The sequence below is a fragment of the Urtica dioica genome, chromosome 3 (genome assembly GCF_054948205.1).
Source record: "Urtica dioica subsp. dioica isolate 48M chromosome 3, U.dioica_male_clone48M_v1_H2, whole genome shotgun sequence".
Classification (NCBI taxonomy): Eukaryota; Viridiplantae; Streptophyta; class Magnoliopsida; order Rosales; family Urticaceae; genus Urtica; species Urtica dioica.
In genome coordinates this window covers 46,830,317-46,849,116 of record NC_142758.1, presented here as the reverse complement: position 1 = coordinate 46,849,116, position 18,800 = coordinate 46,830,317, and the positions used below count along the sequence as shown (strand labels likewise).

Genomic DNA, 18,800 nt, shown 5'->3' with positions numbered 1-18,800 from the left:
AGGTTCCCGGTCTTGTCATCTATGGCACAAGACATCCTCACCATCCCTGTTTTAAACGAGTCATCTGAGGCGGCTTTCAGTAGCGCGGGCCGCATAATCGATGATAGAAGATGTAGCTTGAAACGGGAGATGGTCGAAGCATTGACATGTGGTAAGGAATTGATACAACATAGAAATCGAGCACAAGAAACATTTATGTGTTTTGATATTCTTGACGATTTTGAAGTTGATTTCGCAAATGTAAACATCAATGCTTAGTCTAACTTCTATAACTAAGGGATATCCCACCCTTGTCTGGGATAATTTTTCAAATAATTAACGAGGAAAAGGGTCCTCTTTTTCCTCGCCGTCGCACTTTTTTAGGGGTCGGTGAGGTTTTTTAGGAGGCCCGTTTTTAAATTTACATTCTTTTTTATTCTTTTTTTCTACCCACTTAGTTTAAAATCATTTCAATTACATCCTTCTATATAATTATTTATAATCTTTTTAAACATTTTTTTAAATTTTTTTCTTTTTTTTTAATGCCTAACGGGGTCCGAATCTCGTTAGACGGAGTCCCGTCCCGTTACTTAACGGGACGGGACTCCCGTTTAGCCAAATAACGAGAGTCTGGGCATGGCGGGAGCTGGAGTGGCGGTATCTCCCCCAAGCTTCTATTATTAATTACATATTTGTAGAATCCCATCTATCTCCTATTTACCAAAAGCTTCTATCTTGTCGTATATACGACCACACAAATCATTATTCGTAGTATATCATAAGATCTGCTTCCAACCAAGGAAAAAAAGAGAAAAAAAAAAAAAAAAAAAAAAAAAAAAAAAAAAAAGCAAAGCTAGAATGTGGGTGATTTTTCTACTTTCCCTGCTTCCAATACTCCTAATCTTTCTACTACAGAATAAGGTTGCAACAAAAAAGAATGATGAGATCAAACCTATGAGAGAGCTTCCCGGTCCGCCGAGGATTCCGATCATAGGCAATCTTCACCAACTCGGCTCACTCCCTCACAGATCTCTACGGAGTCTCTCTCAAAAATACGGCCCGGTAATGCTCCTCCAGCTCGGGAAAGTGCCCCTTATCGTAATTTCCTCCGCCGAGGCCGCCATGGAAGTCTTGAAGACTCACGACGCCGAGTGCTGTAGCAGACCTTCCCTCATGGGCTCGGCAAAGCTCAGCTACAACAACAGAGACATTAGCTTCTCGCCTTACGGGGAAAGCTGGAGGGAAGTGAGAAAAGTGTGCGTCTTGAAGCTCTTCACCGCGAAAACAGTCAGATCTTTTCGGTCCGTGAGAGAAGAAGAAGTTAAGTCTCTGATCGACTCGGTCCACCAGTCCTCGCTGTGTTCGAGACCGGTTGATATAAGCGAAAAGATGATGGCTTTGACGGCGAGCGTTACTTTCAGGATCGCGTTCGGGAAGCTCTTCTCCGAGAGCGGTCTAGACAACGACAGCTTTCAGGAGATCGTTCACCGAGCCATGAAGGCATTGGGAAGCTTTGCAGCCTCTGATTTCTTTCGCTGCACTTGGATCATAGACAGGCTGTCGGGTTTTCATGCGAGGCTCGATAGGAGTTTTTGCGAGTTGGACGGTTTCTTCGAACGGGTGATCGACGAACATCTCGGCCGGACGATGCCAGAAGATCAACAAGATCTGGTCGATTTGCTGCTGAAAATGGAGGAAGAGCAATCTGAGTTTGGTCAAGAGGTTATTTTCACGAGAGAAACAACGAAGGCACTCATAATGGTACACTCCAAACTCTGAACTAGTCTGAGATATATGTAGTTTATTTATTCAGGGCCGGGACTAGAAATAAAATTAGAAAGGAGAGTTTATTTTAAATAAAAATGTATTTAGCGTAGTATATAATAAATAAATTGAATTAAGATACACAAATTTTATAATTTTATCATTTAAACAATATTAATTAAAAATCACTACCGAAAATATATTAATTCGGAAGGGGTATAGGTCATTTTAGTAATTTGACACGATAAGGAGAGAAAGGGCCTCGTGGGACCAAATAGGACAGTTTTTTTTTTTTGAAAAATAGAAATCTATTATTAATCACAAACATTCTTGATTAATTACAGACTCTATCGAATGAGGAAAATCCTCCAACCAAACGAGTTTATCGTCTATAGAAAGAGCGTAAGTTGCTAACCCATGGGCTGCCATGTTGGCTTCCCTATAGATGTGAGACAACTTTACTCCTGGAAAGTTAGACAATAAACTAGATACATCAGACAAAATGGAACCAAACTCATTCTTGAAAGAAGATTTCCTCTCCAAAGCTTGCACCACCGTCTTAGCATCTGACTCCACAAAGTGGATAGGCAGAAACACTTCCAAAGCCCAAGATAAGCCGTAGCGGAGAGCGAGAGCTTCAGCTTCTTTGACCGTGAATTTGCCTGGGAGATTTTGAGCCAATGCAGCCATGACTAGTCCAGAGGAGTTACGAATAATAGCTCCAACTCCAACAAAGTTAGAAGACTTTGGAATTGAGGCATCGACGTTGAGCTTGTAGAGATCGCAGCTTGGGGGTACCCATCTTGCTTGGGAGCGGTCCTGTTTGGGGTCAGGATCGCTCGGCAAGCTAACAGAAGATGAGCGTTTGGGCTGGGCAGACTGAAATTCAAGAAGAAAATTTGACGTCCACGAAGTAATCTGGTAAGGGTCCTTCTTAATGTTTTCAAAGATCCTTTTATTTCTTGCAGTCCAAATAGACCAGGAAATGCAAAGGAATAAAGAGAAGTCTTTTTTATTAAGAGAAGAGTGGACCGAGTTTATGATGTCATCAAAATTAAGATTATAAAGCGACTTGAAACTTAGCTTAATGGTAGAGGTCCTCCAAATTTCTTTTGCGAATTTGCAGTGAATGAGGATGTGGCCTACTGTTTCCCAGGGTCCAGAGCATATATTGCATTTTGGTGATTGGATGATCTTGCGTCTGTAAAGTCCACTGGCAGTTGGTATGGCATTATAATATGCTCACCAAATGAAAGATTTCACCTTATTGGGAACTGTTTTAGTAATACATAAAGAAAGAGAAAATTGTTTATTAATACTCGACACAGACTGACTTCCATATGTATTAGCTAACAACTGAAAAAAATTTAAATTTTATTGGGAAGAGATAAATATAGGAACAACTATACTAGAATGCTAAGGATGAACAGATACTAAAAACTTTTTTGTCCTTGTTTCTTAAAAATTTGTAGTAGATTCATTTTTAAAAAATATAATAAAATATATGAATTTATCAAAATCGATGCATAATCATTGAATATTTAGATTTGAAGTACCTTGAGTATGCCATAATGTTCTCCACCATAACTGAGTTGAGGAGGGGTCCGATGTGGATGCCTCTTGAGGCCGAAGACTGGCTAATTTGTAACCTGATTTAACTTGGTAGTTTCCGTCAACCGTGTAGTGCCAAATTAATTGGTCACTATTATCCCTTAGACTTAAAGGAATAGCTTGAATTCGTTGGACGTCTAACTCACTAAATAGATGATGAAGCATAGGCGTATTCCAATCTTTATTATCCAAACGTAAGTGGGATACACATAGATTTGACCCTTCAGGTATACAGCTAATGGGTCTGAATGTAGGTGAGGTTGGTATCCATGGATCTGTTACAATATTGATACGCATACCATTTCCTATCTTCCATCGGAGACCTTTCTGTAGTAATTCATTTCCCCACATGATGCCACGCCAAACTATGGAAGGGTGGTGTCCAATTGATGCTGATTTGAGGTTGGTATATGGGAAGTACCTGGATTTGAAGATTTTTGCGAGGAGTGATTGGGGATTGTCCAGAATTCTCCAAGCTTGTTTAGCCAGTAAAGCTTGGTTGAAATCTTCAAAGGAACGAAAACCTAATCCACCATCCATCTTTGATCGGCATATGGATTTCCAATTTTTCCAGTGTACTTTATTTCCTTTGGATGTAAAGCCCCAATAAAACTTAGCCATTGCTGATTCAATGTCGGAGCATATAGACTCTGGTAGTTTGAAGCAACTCATGTAGTAGATGGGGATTGATTGGATCACTGCTTTTAGCAAAATTTCTTTCCCTGTAAGTTATATTGATACAGTTAACAAGATTAGAACCATAACATAAATGTATGTAAATATAGATTCAATAAATGCAATATGCAAGAGTAGTGCCCAATTAGTATATCAGTGCATTCCAATATTGATAAGAAATGGAAGATTTTTATAGGCTTGCGTGTACTATGGGCAGTACATTTGACCGTATGATCATTATGTTTGAATAATTATGTCTTTTCTCCCCTTTTTTTTATCGGATATTATTTCTTTCATTTGTGGTCTAATTGAGTTCATATTTTCTTTATAAGAGCTCTTCCTCTGACTCATATAGCTATATAATAAAGTTGCAACCCTATAAAATGTGTATATTTTTTCCTGGGAAAAGTATTGTTTTTGTTTTGATTTTTTATATTTTTATATGACCAATAAGTATATGAATCATGATCTTTTTTAATATTTATTATATTTTAATTATTTTTCTTCCTCGAAGAGCTAGTTGTGTTACTGAGTGTTTAATAAAGTTTTATCATGAGAAAATTAGTTAAAAATAACAAGTTGTTTATATCAAACCAATATGTCTTCGTAACATACTTTTCAATTTTAAATCAGATAATAAAAGATCGAATACATCAAATTACGCCTAGGCTAAAAGTTCAGTCCCAAAGTCTATTAAAAAGCAAATAAAAAAGAAAAGCTTAAATGTCTTATTTATTTTTTTAAAAAACCAATCAATTTGTTTTAGGCCCCAGCTGAAATTGTTAATTTGCTTTGCCTGGCAAGTTTTCTAGAATTTAATCGGCATTTTGTGACATTTATAATGATTTGGTTGATGTTTATTTGGATAGGGAATTACCAATCAATAAAGAATTTTTACTGGCAGTTAATTTAACAGTACCTTTGATATCCTAATATTTAAGCGTACATCCTGACTCCTGACATCATTTTATGTAGGAACACAATAGCTTTACTCAAAACAGTCCGACAAAACCTAACAATATTTCGAAACTATATTATCTCGATTAAACATGTATAGCTTTCACTGATTTTTCATATTTTTTACAAGACATTTTTATATTCCTCTTACATGATTCTGCGAAAAAAACTCTGAAAGTTAATCAAATTAACTACTTTCCGACCAACATTTACTAGTACACGTAAGCCTATAAAAATCGTCCATATCTCTGTATTTGGATAAAGGGACAAGTGTATTTTTTACAAACAGAAGAGAAAGTTACCAAGTAGCAACAATAAATAATTCTAAATTGATCAGAGCTTGATATCAGACACTTACTAATTTATGACGAAAAAGAGCAATATACTCATATACAATTTTGTTACTGTTGAGTCTTCATATAGAAACTTAATCACAACCGAGCTTAACAGGATAATGCAATGGGTAATATTTTATTTATTTACAAAGAGAAGGTAAAAACTTCAGTTAACTTGGTGAGTTTTCAGCAATGTACAGAGAAGAAGAAGTATAGAAAAGGAGAGATAACTTTGCAGTAATAAAGAGTATATAAGTAGATGGTACCTGCACGGGAGAAAAGCTTTGATTCCCAAGATGATAGTCTATTCCAAATCTTTTCCTTTAATTCAGCAAAAATAATTTTTTTGTCTTTTCCGGAGTAAGATGGCAGTCCCAAGTATTTTTCATGGCATTCTCCAATCGTCATATGCAAGATTTCGGCGAAATAATCTTGTATTGACTGAGCAGTATTTTGTGAAAAGGATAGATGTGATTTTTGGTAGTTTATGTGTTGTCCAGAACCAGCACTATACTGTTTTAGTATGTCTCTGATTGTGTCGCAATTTTTTGTTGTAGCTTCACAAAAAATTAGACAGTCATCGGCAAAAAGAAGGTGAGATATCTTCGGGGCTGATCTCGCAATTTTGATCCCTGTCAAATCGGAACTTCTTTCCGCTCGATGTATGAGAGATGATAATCCTTCAGAGCAGATGAGGAAAAGATAAGGGGATAGTGGACATCCTTGGCGTATCCCTCGAGTCGGAATTACATTTCATGTGGGGTGACCATTGATAAGAAAAGAGAATGATACTGTGGTGATGCATCGCATGATAAGTCGGAATTACAGTTTGTTCATAAATGTATCCGATCTTACATTAATGCTACGATTGGTCCAATGGAAGAAAAATAAATCCATCATTTTCTTTGCATTGCGGAAAATTTGAGAGATAATTTGGGGGAGGAAAATATATAAAAGTAAAACCTATATTTTATTTTATTTTGAAACATTTTAAGCTTTTATTCGTAATTTTTTTCTTCAAAATATATTTACTCATCACAGCACCAACTAGAAAATAGCATGACATCTAAGCTTTAACTTCATATTTTCCAAACCACAATATTTGTCAATTTTATTTTAACCAAAAATAGTTTTTAAATTTTAATTTTTTGGGGTAATATATGGATTTCTAGCTAAACATAAGAAATGAAATGATTTGACAAATTCAAATATTTTAATGGTCAATCTAGTTACGTAGCCGATCTTAAACTTAGAATTAAAGAAGTAGCCAACGTTTGTTTTATTTTATAATCTAATCATTTACAAAAAATAAACATATATAAAATGTCGGTATTATCAGCAAAATCAAAGAAATCAACCACTAGCTGACGTTCCAAGATTTGTTAATTAAAACTCAAACTAAATTAGTTAAATATTGCCATAGTTCACGCTTGCGATTAAAATTCAAAACTTTTAAAAGAAAATTCATTATGAAATATAATAAAAGAAATAAATAGAGTGTTGATTAGAATCAATTGAAAAATCTGACATGATAATGAACAAAATAAACTAAAATAAACCAAAATAAAATATGATAAAAATCATTTTCGATAATTTTCTAAAAGCTAATAAACCAAAATAAATCATTCGCTAATATGATAATGAGAAAAATAAACCAAAATTAACCAACATCAAGAGAAAACGCGTAAAACAGTAGTTCAAAAATTCGAATTACTTAACGAATAAATATAAACCTGATAACTAAAAGAATAAATTATAAATTTAGAAATAGCAAATAATGATCAATTGGTTTTTGAACAGTGTTTGCTACGTTAAAAAAAAAACCTCTAACTAATCCCTAATCAAGGGGATTTATATATTAAATCATATCAAACGTGTGAATTAAAATAGACAGTCAATGTCACTCAATTTCACGGTTAAGAGCAACTACCAGACTACAAATTATGAAAGAGAATAGTAAAGAATAAATGTGTATAACGTGTATTAAAGATTGAGTATTTCGTTGCGTCAAAACATTGGCTACGTAGCCCTTTTCTATTGATTTTTAAACAAATGATAATCACGTAATTTGTTAAATGAATAATAAAGCCACGTAGTATTTTGTTGCGTCAAAATGTTGGCTACGTAGGCATAGTCTGTGCAGTTTTTGTAATTTAATTAACAACTTTTTTATTAACTTAGGACATATTCTTGGCTGGAGTAGACACTAGTGCCATTGCATTAACTTGGGCAATGACGGAGCTCGCTCGAAACCCAAGAGTGATGAAGAAAGCAATAGACGAAGCAAGAAGGTTTGGTGCTTTAAAAGAAAAACTAGCCATTAGTGAAAACAATATTCACCAACTCCAGTATCTTAAGATGGTTGTGAAAGAGACTATTAGAATGCACCCTCCGCTCCCACTTCTTCTCCCAAGAGAAACAATATCCGAATTCAATCTTTGTGGCCACAAAGTGTCCACGAAAACAATGATTCAAATCAATGCTTCGGCGATAGGACGAGACCCTAATTATTGGGATAATCCAGAAGAGTTCTTTCCAGAGAGATTTGCAGATAGCTCCATCGACTACAAAGGTTTACACTTTGAGCTCCTACCATTTGGCTCCGGCCGTAGAAGCTGCCCTGGGATTCACATGGGAATATCTACTGTGGAGCTTGCACTTGCGAATCTCTTGTGTTGCTTCGATTGGAAGTTGCCCGACAGAATGAAGGAAATTGATATCAACATGGAAGAGGGGCCTGGCCTTGTAGTACATAAGAAGTTTGCTCTTGAACTTGTTCCAATCAGCTATCAAGAATGGGCTAAATATCAAGATTCTAGGACTTAATTAGCCCTGTTTAGCAATGAGAACTGACTCGTCACTTTATATCTCACTTTTTATATATTTGTATGTTTGTTATATATGGCGATTTTCATGCCGCCCTTGTATTTATAAATAAGGGAAAATGTGTATTTCATAATATGAAAGTAATGTAGTACTTTTTCTTAATACCAAAACAAGTGCTAAAATATAACATATTTAATAATTAGTCTTCTTAAGGTATATGTAGTACATAATATGATTAAAAAAAGTTAAAACAAAAATATTAAATTGGAATATAATAAGGGAAGTCAGGGCTTTGATGAGCAAGTTGTGCTTGTAATTAGGGATGGCAATTTGGTCCGGACACGAAACACGAAACGGTTACGACACAATTTAAAGCGGATTTGGATCTCAATAAATGGGTCGGTTCTTAATTGGATCGAACACGCTAACACGATTAAATAATGGGTCAAAACGACACGATTACGATTACATGATTAAAATCCAATTAACACGATTATTAAATGATCGACACGAAACACGATTACGATCCGCACGAATATGACCCGATTAATATGATTACGAGTAATAGCACGATTACGACCCAATAAAACACGATTAATATTATACATGTAAAATTATTAATATGCATAAAAGTGATCTAAAATTATAATATAAAGAAAAAAAAGATATAAAATTATAATTATAAACCATACATAAACGAAACATAAAATTATAAATTTATAATTATGAACATTGATATTATAAAATATGATAGAATGAAAAGAATTGTTATGTGATATATTGACATCTATTCTATCACTATATTATGGTAGAACAACTTATAATTTTCAATCAATTTCGATATGGTTGAGGTTGAAAATAAGGTATATTCGTATCAATATCAATTTACGCATGATAATATATAGTGAATAGTATACCAATTGACTTCATGGGAGCAATAATATTCTATTGAATTAATTGTTTTCAATAACCAATTTAACTAGTATGTCTAGTGGTGTTCTCGTACTAATAGTGTCATTGGATCAAATCGAATAATCACAATTTACGATAAATGACTTATTTCATTTCAATTCAATTCAATTCATATCGAACAAACAACAATAGTTTCATAATAACGTATCGTATTCAATTTATTTTATTTCAACTCAATTCAATTCATATCGAACAATCGCAATTCATAATTTACAATCACAATAACAATAATCTCATCAAAACGTATCGTATTCAATTTTATTTTATTTCAGTTCACTTCAATTTATATCGAACAATCACAATTTACAATCACAATAACAATAATCTCATAATAACATATTGTATTCAATTTTATTTGATTGCAATTCAATTCATATCGAACAATTACAATTTACAATAACATTAATCTCATAATAACGTATTGCATTCAATTTTATTTGATTTCAATTCGAATAATCACAATTCACAATTTACAATAAAAAAAACAATAGTCTCAGAATAAAGTCCGTATTCAATTTTATTTGATTTCAATTATAGTAAAATGACTTATTACCTCCATTTGTTTTCGAAGTCAATATCTAATTTGTATTCAAAACAAAAAACTAATTTAATGTTTTGTTAATCGTCAATTGGTTTATAAATAAAAATAAAATAATAGATAAATATTAAGATTGTCAATTGATTGCACGAGTCAGGACGGTCAGAGTCATATAGTTGTATTATCATCGAAAAGCAACAAATATAGACCAATCTAGTCAAATGGTTATAACATTTACATATTTTTATTTATGATACGTAATTTCTACAATGAAGGTAAACTTTTTTTTTTAGCATAAAATGTAATTACATATTGACAAAGTATATTTTCGTCCAAAATTTTCAATAAAAAACTACAAAATTTTCAATAAAATTTTATATTGTCAAGTTATATTTTAGATCGACTATATATTAGGTCATATATCAGCACAATTTTTTTCTTTTCATTTTGCAACGTAATGTTAAGCTAAAAAATTAAAAAAAAAAAAAATTAGAGTGGGACAAATTTTCACTAAGTTTAGAAGGAGGGAAATTTTGCCTCTAAAAATTTCATTTGAGCGGTAGATGAAACATGGAACTCAAATTTGAGTCTGACTAAATTTTTAGAGCTCTTCCTTAAAGAAAAACAAAAGCCAGACCGTCATTTATTTCTCTCTCTCTCAGTCATATCTCTCTCTCTCACCGACTCTCTCTCTCTTACTCTGCCTCCATCATCGTGGACACCTTCTCAGTGCTCGTCAAATCTGGCCCACCGCGTCCCATGCCCCTCCGTCCTTGCAATTCAAAATGTGAGCTTGAATTTCGGCCAGATTTAAATTTATCCACTGTAGGATTTCGATTTCCTCTCCTCACCTTTAAATTTGTAAAGGTAATATTTTGGATTTTGTTGATTACGAGTTTGGGTATTTGAATTGGTGAGCGGGTCACAGTTGAAGATGATCAACATGCCCAGCCACTACTACAAAAACAGTTTTCCGGTACGGATGACTTTTGGGTGCAACTATTCGCACCTAAAAGTCGCACCAATAAGACTTTCAGGTGCGAATAGTCGGATCCAAAAATCAATTAAGCGCTGGGAAATTTTCGCGAAATTTTTTGACGTTGGGTGCGACTAGTCGCACCCAAAAGTGTGATACCACTATTGGGTGCGACTTAGTCGCACCCAATACTTTATCTAAAGTGATAGGTGCGACTAAGTCGCACCTAAATGATCTAAAATTTTCGGCGGCCAAAACTTCCCCCATTTTTTAGAAAATGTCAATGGGTGCGACTTTGTCGCACCCGAAACCACTGACACAGGTCATTGGGTGCGACAAAGTCGCACCCAAAGGTGTCATTGGGTGCGACAAAGTCGCACCCAAATTCAAAAGTCTGTATAAATTGTACAGCCGCTCGGGTTTTCATTTTATCCGAGCCAAACCATTTTTAGGGTTAAAAAAAAAACTCTCTCTCCGATTTCTCTTCTCTCCCACCCCTGTCGCCGCCACCGACCGCCTCCGACCGCCACCTCTCTCTCTCTCTCTCTCTTCCACCGCTCTCTCTCTCTCTCTCTCTCTCTCTTCGACCGTCACCGCTCTCTCTCTCTCTTCCCAGCCTCCGACCGCCACCGCTCTCTCTCTCAGCCTCCGACCGCCACCACTTCTCAGCCTCGGACTGCTCCTTCCTCGCGCCAGACTCGATCTGAACCGGCCGGCGTCGCTCTTCCTCGCGCCAGACTCGATCTGAACCGGCGCGACCCGTCGAAGCCTCAGCCAAGAAGTCCGGCCGTGAGTCTCTCAGGTATGTGTGTGTGTGTGTGTGTTCGTTTATGTGTGTTCCCGGCCGTGTGGTGTGTGTTTATGTACCGGTGTGTGTTTATGTGTGTGGTGTGTGTTCCGGTGTGCTCTATTGCAGAGCAAAACACTCGGCCCGGCCACGTCCAGGTTGAAGCCTCGCTCTTCCTCGCGCGACCCGTCGAAGTCCGGCCGTGAGTCTCTCAGCCAAGATCAAGTCTCTCAGCTCGGCGTGTTTAGGTATGTGTGTGTGTGTTTATGTGTGTGGTGTGTGTTTATGTATGTTGTGTATGTGTGTGGTGTGTGTTTATGTGTGTGGTGTGTTTATGTGTGTCCGGCCGTGAGTCTCTCAGCGAAGAAGTCTCAGTCCGGCCGTGAGTCTCTCGATCAGCCAAGAAGTCGCAGCACCGCCGCTGTCCCGCCAAGCTGTGCTCGAGACCCGCGCGCTTCAACTCCCCGTCGCAGCACCGTCGTGCCTCTCGCAGCCTCGCCGTACTCTACAGGTTAGCCTCTCGTAGTCCTTTTAATTGTGTTTTTAATTACTTTAGATTAATTGTAATTAGTATAATTAGTCTAATTGTTTATTAATTAGGTAATAAAATAGTTTTTTATACGTATATATGTATTAATAATGTAGTTAGTATGATAAAATTGTTAATTTTGAAATCGAAATTAATTTGATATAATTATAAAAATTGTTAATTATGTAATTGAAATTAATTTGATATAATTGGTAAAATTGTTAATTATGTAATTGAAATTAATTTGATACAATTATAAAAATTGTTAATTATGTAATTGAAATTAATTATTTGATATAATTAGTAAAATTGGTAAAATGTTTTATGTAATTGAAATTAATTTAGTTAGTAATTTTTTAAGTTAATATCATATAATTTAAGTTATTTGTTCAATTGTTAATCATGAAATTGAATTTAGTTGAGTTATTGTATAATTTAGTTTTAGTTTACATATTTTTGATAGATGAGTTGATATTGTTGAATTTTTGTTGTAATCGAGCCACGGAGGTTCGATTTAGGGTTTCGTTGATTATTAAGATAGTTTTGGATGATTTGTATATGATTTTTAAATGAGTTTGCAGGTTTTTGGTTTGTTAGAATTATAGGGGAAATTCTGCCGAAATTTCGGTATAGTTTCCAATCAATTATTCTCAAAACCCTATTTTTTTCAATTCGACTTCAAATAAAATAAAATTCATAATTTCACCTTTATAGTTCCTCGTCCCTTAATTAGTAATAACCCTTAAGCCGCACTATTCGGCATCAGCGCCAACATAAGTAATCGATGTCAGTCGTCTTCGTCCCTTAGCAACAACTATTAATAATTGTTAATTTTCTCTTTCGTTTAGCGAAATCAATGTCCAATCCAAGTAGAGATTGAATCACCGAGAACAATCGGTTGTCCTTGCAGTATAAACTCGGAGTTAATGAATTTATCCGCGCTGCAAGAAGATTTCCGAACGATAATTACGAATATCGATGTCCATGCAAGCCTTGCAACAACGTGAGATGGCACGACATTGGGGTTGTAAGGCATCATCTGCTAAACAAAGGGTTTACCCCGGGCTACACAGAATGGTATCATCATGGCGAGGTCGTGCGTTCCGTCGGTCATCTTGAAGAAGTCCCCATCGGAGAAACAGCCCAGAGAGGAGTAGGAGGAATACATGCTGCTGTGGAGGATATAAGAGATCACGAGGATTTCGATGGTGTTACGGAGCCGGCTCCGAGCGATGTGGGTGCTGAGGAGCAAGTGGAAGACTTGTTCGCTGAGTTGGAAGCGGAATTGTACCCTGGATGCAAGGAGTTTTCGTCGTTGTCATTCTTGGTTCAATTGATGCACATTAAAGTCACGAACCATTGGACGAACAAGTCGTTCACAGAATTGCTGCAGCTTTTGAGGAAGTCTCATCCAGCCGGTAATCGAATACCGGAGAAGCACTACGAGGCAAAAGCGAAGCTGAAGCGTTTTGGCATGGGATACGAGATGATCGACGCGTGCATTAATGACTGTGTCCTATTCCGAAAACATCTCGCGAACGTCGACGTGTGTCCGATATGTAACGAGAGTAGATGGAAGCCAACTGGTAAGAAGATACCGCAGAAGATATTGCGATATTTTCCCTTGAAAGATCGATTGAAGCGACTGTACGCATCTCGACACACGGCGCTTCATATGGAGTGGCACGAAAGAGATCGCGTCAGGGAAGCTGGCGTTTTACGACATCCTGCTGATGGTACCGCGTGGAAGAATTTGGACGAGAGATACCCAGGTTTTGCTGCAGAGCCTCGGAACGTGCGGATTGCTATCAGAATACGATTGATTAGGCTATCATTCGGAATGCCTAGATCAGGCGACGCAACCAGAAGTCCAAGCTATCAGAGAAGTTCCGGTTGGAGTTTTGTGGGAGCCAAGAAAACGCTAAGGCGGAAACACCACCGGGATATAAGAAAGAGGATTGGGAGGCGGTGGTAGACGAGTTCGCGACTGACGATTGGAAGGTACGTAATGTATGATTGTAATAAATTATAATCTCTTTATCAGATTGAATAATGACAAAATTAATTATTTGCAGAAAAAGTCTAATCGCAACAAGGAGAATTCGAAGAAGAAGAAGACGAGGTCGACTCAGGGATCTCTTTCTTTCTTGGCTCATCGTCATTTGAACGTAAGTTATTCTAATTTTGAAGTACTTAATTTGAAATAAATTCAGTACTTATATTTTCATAACAATTACAGAGTAAGGATGATGGGACTTTGGGCTCCGCGTTAACGACGTGGGAGCAAAAACACCATAATAGAAAAGGTGAATGGACGACAGATTGGGCGAGACGAGCACATGTAAGTCATATGTGATAATTAAGTGTACGTTACTTACATAATAATTAATTTTTAATATTTTTTTTATGTGTAAAGGCGCGGATAGTTACTCTACTGGCGGATCTTCAGCGACAAGCAGAAGAGCAAGGCGTAGTCTTTGACCAGGACGCCGCAGAGGAGCACGCGATGCTAGAAATTCTCGGGAACCGTCAAGATTGGTACGTTGGAATAGGTCCAACGGTCCCGAGAACATCTTGGGCTATTGCTCAGGCTCAGGACGAAAGCTCGTCGTCAGGCTCAGGCTCGTCGCGGCGTCGTGTTCCAGATCTAGTGGTTGGCGAGCTCCAAGCTCAGGTGGCGGCACAACAACTCGCTATGGCGGCACAACAACAGCAGATGGAGGAGATGCAGCGACAAATGTTCGCGTTCACGCAGCAGTTTTCGCCCTTGCCTCAGATGTCGTCCGGCACGATGCCACAGATGCCTCAGATGTCGCCCGGCATGATGCCACAGATGCCTCAGACGACGCCGTCGCCTCAGATGCACCCTATGCATCAGACAACGCCGCCATCAGTTTCAATGGCAGATGCTCAGACGACGCCGCCAGGTTCAGCAAATTACCAGCGAGAGCGTACGAGCAGCAGTGAGCGTACGAACGGAAGTGGACGAGGAGGTAGCAGCAGTTCTGGAGGAAGATTTGGCGGAAGAGGGAGTAAAATGTTCAAGGATTGGTTTACAAACCGAGGAAAAGGAAAGGGAAAAAGAATGAACATTTATTTTAATTATTTGTCGTACATTATAATAATTATTGTAATCGAACAACAAATGGTTAGTTTTTATTATGATTATAAATATTAATTAATGAATTTTCTAATTAATAAACTATTTAGTTATTTGATTACAATTATAGAATTCATAAAAATAATAAATAAAAAAAATCTTAAAAACAACTATCGGGTGCGATTAGTCGCACCAAAAAACTTAGCGCGAAGGCCATTGGGTGCGACCAGTCGCACCCAATGACTTGGCGCGAAGGCCATTGGGTGCGACCAGTCGCACCCAATGACTTGGCGCGGACTTTTTCGAACATCTTTTCTGACTTATGGGTGCGAATATAGGTGCGAAAATCCGCACCTAAAAGTCGCACCTAAAAGTCATGACCATCGGGTGCGACTAGTCGCACCCACGACCTTTAGGTGCGAACTTTCGGGTGCGACTTTGTCGCACCTAAAGTCGCACCTAAAGGTATCAATGGGTGCGACTTTCGACCTTTAGGTGCGAAAAAAGTCGCACCTAATGCTGTTTTTTGTACTAGTGAGCTCGAGCGGGTCGTCGAAGAACATAGCTTGAGTGCGGAGGACGAGATTACCGACAATATGTATATTGACAATGCAATTTGTTCATTTTCATATAAATTAGCTTGATTTCACGCGTTCGAGAAGGCCAGGGCTCTGGATCCAACATGAAGTGATTGGGGTGTTAGCCAATTCAAGACTCATCTCCTTCGTAGGCTTGAACAGGTATAATCAATCTTCTACAGTTTCTTATTCTGTACATTTTTTTTTTGTTTATTTATCCGAAATACCATTTTCTTTTCTCAGAAATTTGTTAATCACAGTTGATTTCCTTGATGAATGGTAAGAAATTTATTTTATCTTCAGTACTTATATTATCCAATGGTAAGATTTTGTTTTTGTTTTTTGTTGTTGTAAATGTGATTCCCGAAGGTATCATATATGTGTTTGCTATTTTGTATGTGTAGAGTGTGATATTCTTAGTAAAGACAATCAAGGTTAAAGTTCAGTTGGTAACAAATTATCCATTTTTTTATCGAAATCACTTTTCCATATGCAAGACTCGTGCCTCGAGCTTCCCGCTGCAAAACACGGTAATCTTACACCAAATATCTTTCACTTTGTAATTGTTGGCTGCAAAAATATATACAAACGATTTTTGTTAGGATTTGATTGTTGAGATGAGGCTGAGAACATCCACATAAGGTGAGTAGTTTCCGGGGTATACACTTTCGCAGAAATAGTGGTAAGGATAGTTTATTGGGTCCAAGGTTTCTTCATACTGCCATTTGTACATTTAAAGAGCATCAATATGATGTCTTCAAGAGCCCATTCTGTTTTCCCAGATGGGTATTCTGGGAGTAGGATTTCCCAATTCATTTTTGTTTGTGTTTCAATTAGTTTTTTTCATTAATTCTTCTCTTTTTAAGCAGATATGTTGTGCTGAAATATTAGTGCATGGTTGGTTGAAGTCTTTTACTTTGGGAGAATCAGATGTAGAGAGACCAACTAATTATTGTTATGAATATAAGATTACTTGAAGTTATTGGTTGGTCTATATTGATTGTGATAAAAAAAAAAAAAAGTCTTCTCTTAAAATGGGTATCAATCTTCTCTTGAAATGGGTATCTCTGTATATATTTAGTGTACAAAATGTAATTGTTTATTTTTCCAATGTTTGGTTATTATTGCTCATAATTATGAATATTTTTTTTGTAGAATATAATTATGGTTGTTGTTTTTATATGGTTTTCTCTCATGCAATTAATTCCATATTATTTTGACATCTTTCAACAATGAAATTAATTGTGAATCAATAGAGCAAAGTTTGAGGTACTTATACCAATAAAAAAAAAGTTGGAGCAAAAAAGAAATACAATGAAAACTTATGATATTTTTTATTTCATTATAATTAATTAAGTTTAAATATCTAGAAACGGTTAAAACACGATTAAATTAACCATTTAACACGATTATTAAATGGGTTAATTTAAACGGATATGGATCTACTAAAAAAATAAATGGTCGGATTTGGATATACATTTCAAACACGATTAATAAATGGTCGGATTTGGTTTTAGCAATTATTTTCGAAAACACGATAAACACGACACGATTACGACACGAACACGAAATTGCCACCCCTACTTGGAATGACTAAAATTGTGAATATGCTGCTAGACACCAAATTGTCAAGTTGTGCTTGATGAGCATGGTTATTTGGAAAATTTGTTGCTAAGAATTTACAAAAACTAAACTTTAATACCGTTACTAAAATTTACAAAAAAAAAAAATTTCAATTTTTTTAATTAATAAACTCCCAGCTTGGTATTAATTGTGGGTATATATTTGCCACACTTTTTAAGTTCATGTGGGTTAATTATTAGATGTAAAATATATAAAACGTTGACTGTTTTTGCCAAACTTAAATTTCCTTCAGGCAATAATGCTACTCTCTGCCCATATATAAAAGCCACACACAAACAACTATAAGTCACATGTAAACATCCACAACACTAGTATTGATGCGAGAAATCACACAAAAGCAGTCATGACAATTAAAGCAAATAAATGAGTCGATTTAGAACTGGACCTCAAATCTCCGTTACAAGATCAAATAGAAAACACTTAAAGAATTTCGTATGTTGCAAAATAACTATTGAAAATAAACTGAATGCAAACGCGAGCACGTGGCTGTATATTATATCGTTGAGAGTAATAGAATTGTTCGAATTAAGAGATGAAAGAAATGAGAGGGGGAGAAAACAGAAGTTACGTAACGTGGCCTTCGTAGGTTTAATTATCTTATATTTATAGTACTAAAACTGAGATCGCGAGCTCCGGATTGACTGATGACACATCGTGTGTCAGTTGAAGTTCACTACTGCGTTCCTGGACACCTGTCGTTCAAAGACTCATTCGTTGGGGGGCGGTTACGGATTGTCCGGGCTGACTGGCCCGATACCTGCGAGTCTTTGGGGAGCAGTTATCTCGAGCTGATATTTAAATCTTCCTTCGGGCTGGTGCTTTTCCTGGACCTGTTATTATAAATTCGTGGACTTGGGCCCAACTTCTTTACATTGTGCCGAGTCCCTATTTTGTTATTTCTATAAAGAAATCCAACATCAACAACTGGTAAACTGGTGACTGAAGCCGCACACAAACAACCATAATCCAAACATAATCATCCACAACTGTAGTACATTGTGATAATGGAAGCCACACACAAACCATAAACCAAACATAAACATCCACAACACTACACTAGTACAAAAAACAGCATTGGGTGTGACTTTCTTCGCACCTGAAAGTCAATTTTCGCACCTAATGATACCTTTAGGTGCGACTTTAGGTGCGACTTTTTCGCACCCGAAAGTTTGCACCTAAAGGTCTTGGGTGCGAAAAGTCGCACCCGAAGGTCATGATTTTTAGGTGCGGTTTTTCGCACCTATATTCGCACCCATAAGTCAGAAAAGATGAGCGAAAAAGTCCGCGGGAAGGCCATTGGGTGCGACTATTCGCACCCGTTGGCCTACCCGCCAAATTTTTGGGTGCGACCAGTCGCACCCGTTGGCCTACCCGCCAAATTTATGGGTGCGACCAGTCGCACCCGTTGGCCTACCCGCCAAATTTGTGGGTGCGACCAGTCGCACCCGTTGGCCTTTGTTTATTGTTTTGGGAACTATATAACTTTGTTTATTGTTTATAATTTCGTTTATAAGAAAATTAATCTCAAA

The 18,800-nt window shown here is 36.8% G+C and overlaps 1 protein-coding gene across 1 annotated transcript; it reads left to right on the top strand.

The window, feature by feature from the left end:
* The first annotated feature begins 789 nt into the window (after window positions 1–789).
* On the top strand, window positions 790–8,281 carry LOC149403208 (cytochrome P450 71B34-like). The gene is made up of 2 exons (XM_089610059.1): window positions 790–1,740; window positions 7,503–8,281. The coding sequence occupies exons 1-2, from the start codon at window positions 838–840 to the stop codon at window positions 8,145–8,147; spliced, it is 1,548 nt and encodes a 515-aa protein (XP_089466185.1). The 5' UTR covers window positions 790–837; the 3' UTR covers window positions 8,148–8,281.
* Window positions 8,282–18,800: the final 10,519 nt, after the last annotated feature.

Excerpts from the sequence above, each read along its gene's own strand:
- LOC149403208 (XM_089610059.1), top strand. The coding sequence starts at position 838 with ATGTGGGTGATTTTTCTACTTTCCCTGCTTCCAATACTCCTAATCTTT. Across the intron at positions 1,741-7,502 it reads CAACGAAGGCACTCATAATG|GACATATTCTTGGCTGGAGT; the intron begins GTACACTCCAAA and ends TTATTAACTTAG.